General features: G+C 45.5%; 2 protein-coding genes across 2 annotated transcripts; one reads left to right on the top strand and one right to left on the bottom strand.

The window, feature by feature from the left end:
• Positions 1–268: 268 nt before the first annotated feature.
• TEOVI_000155200 (uncharacterized protein) lies at positions 269–1288 on the bottom strand (the record flags this gene model as incomplete). The annotated part of the gene is made up of 1 exon (XM_067224763.1): positions 269–1288. The coding sequence occupies one exon, from the start codon at positions 1286–1288 to the stop codon at positions 269–271; it is 1020 nt and encodes a 339-aa protein (XP_067080864.1).
• A 247-nt stretch (positions 1289–1535) lies between these two features.
• On the top strand, positions 1536–1895 carry TEOVI_000155100 (uncharacterized protein; the record flags this gene model as incomplete). The annotated part of the gene is made up of 1 exon (XM_067224762.1): positions 1536–1895. The coding sequence occupies one exon, from the start codon at positions 1536–1538 to the stop codon at positions 1893–1895; it is 360 nt and encodes a 119-aa protein (XP_067080863.1).
• Between the last annotated feature and the right edge of the window lie 902 nt (positions 1896–2797).

Here is a 2797-nt window from a genome sequence, read left to right as displayed (position 1 = left end):
GTGGCCATGTTTCTTGAAAAAGTATCTTAAAGTTTAGTTTACTCTTGAAAGCACGATCTAAACGAAATGAAAAGTGGCGTAACGGAAAGGAAAGAAAAGAAAAACGATAAAGGGGAAAAAGTGTTATAGGTAGAAGTTGGTTCTAGGATAAACAAATGACTGCACAAATGTAAGGGGGGGAATCAAATGAATTGGCACGTCGCTCCCGCACCAGTGGTGACATGGTGGAAGAAACCATCACTTAACCTTGTCGCGCTCCCCGTCCTGGTCATTGTCTAGGAATAAGGACATTACCAAACGGGTCGACGAATCCTGCCACTTTTGCGTTGGTGTGTTCCATCATGTTTGCCATGCTGCGCAATACCTCATGCTTCTTCACCAATTGTAGGTTCTCACCATCCACCATCACCTGCGCACGGGGTTTGTGCACGGATAAATAATAGCTAACGCACTGAGATTGTTCGGTAACCTTCCAACCGTTTTGTTCTTCTTCACCAACCGCGACAGTTACTTGAAGGCCGTGACCCTCTGAAGCTAGTTCAAGAAGCCGGATTCCAACTGCTCTGGGAACAGTAATGAGCGCTTCATCATCACATACACGACGCAATGACAACATTTCCCCCATCGTCAGATGCCGAATCGCAAGAGCAACATCGAAGAAGAGGTCGGCAACCGACCGCAGCACCACCGCAGAGCCAAACCTTGCAACGGAGGGATCCGACCCACCCACCTCCTCCTCGCCCCTCGGTCCCTCCTTCCGCACAATTTCTCCAATGCCTCCAAGAAAGTTTCCATATAAATGTGTTGGTATGCCAACCAGTCGAACCTCCATCTCATGGACGGCGGCTTCAACATTGGGAGGCGGTCGCTTTCGACCTCCTGCTGAGTCAAAGTTGTCATCACGTATGCCGCACCGCAGTTGTTCATACGCCTTGCGTCCCTCCTTCTCACACTCACGCTGTCCAGAAACGGCAACCGAGCCAACGACGTTGAGCATAACAACAGTGTCTCCCACTAAAAAGTCCACACGCCGAGCTGCATCAGCGGCGGCTTTTGTTTCGTAGTCAATTAGCGCTGCGCCTGAAGATACAAAGGGGTTTTCCGCAGCTCTTTTCCGCTTTGCTGGCCCCTTCCTAATACCAGGAGCCGCAGCCCCGTTGTCGCCAGGTCGCGTGATGAGCAACGCATTAACCACCGCGTCACCACTTGAATGGGCACGCACATAGTCGTAAAACTCCTCTGCAGTGATGTGCAGAGGAATATTGGTGGCGAGCAGGCGGCAGTGCATACTTTACTAAAGAACAGTAGGTTATCACAAACTGACTGCAATGGGTGATTTCTGAGGAGGGAGGAAAGGAAAAAAAAATGCTAAAAAATGATTCCTCAACGTAACATGAGAAGGTAGAGACAGTACCGCAGCGACAAAAGGAACAAAAAAACAATAATGACAGCGATAACGACGATAATAACGATAATAACGATGCCAACGACTGGACCAGCAGACACCCGCGTTAGTAAAAGGAGAAACATATCACATGTATCCCAGCCAATGCGATATCATAACACTCTTACAAACGAAAAGGAGTAGTACAGAAGAGATATACAAAAGACTTAAGGATGTAAAAACGGGGAGAGGGGCGGGTTCAGAACGACGCCACATTAAGTGGTACAAATGGCGAGTTCAAGTGCAATTTATGAGTGAAGAGAAGCACCCACGACCACGGCAGTTGGCACAAAAGCAGCCGTTAGATACGGAGGAAAACCGCCACGGCGTCGGTCACCACCTGAATTCTCTCATGCCCTTTTCCTTCCTTGCGTCCCTCAAATCCTCCCTAAATCAACGCCTCTCGGAATCCTCGATGGTTCATGTGATGAATGCGGTTCAAGCGAGATAACTTACAACAGTGCTTATATCACTGACAATAATCCGACTATCCCATAACACCTTTCACGCATAATGTCACACATGTCACTAGGTGGCACGCACTGAAAAGAGCCCGTCAAGAAAAGACGATCCCTAATCCCTCACGTAATTCCTTTTCGCCCAGTCCCTGAAAGAGAAGAGGCGGAGAAAAAAAAAAGAAAAAAGAAAATAAATGCGCCATAACACTAACTAACTTGCGAGTGAGTGAGTGAGTGGACAAGAAAGATACAACATAGCCATATCAATCACTTAACAATCCCAACAAAATTATAAACACACACACACACACACACCTTCACGTGCACGTGGGCAAATGCATTACCACCTATCCTTTCCTTCCCATCATAACAGTCATCATCCCCCTCCACCATTCCGTCCACTTCTCAACGCCTTTTTCCCCTTTTTCCCCATTTTATTCTTTTTTTTTTTGCATTTTTCCTGCTTTTTTTTTTGCGTTCTCGCACCAGTAGGTGAGCACCGACAAAGAGAAGAAAGAGAGTAATATATGTATATATGTAATTTCCCGCACACAAAAAACAAAGAAGCAAAAAGAAAATGGATGCAAGACGTTAGAAATCCCTACACCACTAACTTGGATTTTTGCATCTTTTCCGTTGACTACTGACATTGTCTCCACTCAAAGAATAAGAGGGGTCACATCTCTATTCTCATCTCTCTTCTAAGTACACATCAAAAAAGGTACAAAAAGAAAAAGCAAAGACAAACACACACACACACAAAGGAAAATAATTTAAAAAAAACAAAAATTAAAAAATCAAACGAAGCCGTAATCACCCTTCTTTTGATACAAACAATCAGGCGTCAAACAACATTTGTTTCTCTCTTCCCACACGAGCCAGATGTATAAATATA

This window comes from Trypanosoma equiperdum, assembly GCF_001457755.1.
Source record: "Trypanosoma equiperdum strain OVI genome assembly, contig: ctg_379, whole genome shotgun sequence".
Classification (NCBI taxonomy): domain Eukaryota; phylum Euglenozoa; class Kinetoplastea; order Trypanosomatida; family Trypanosomatidae; genus Trypanosoma; species Trypanosoma equiperdum.
This window is presented reverse-complemented; position numbering and strand designations above follow the sequence as displayed.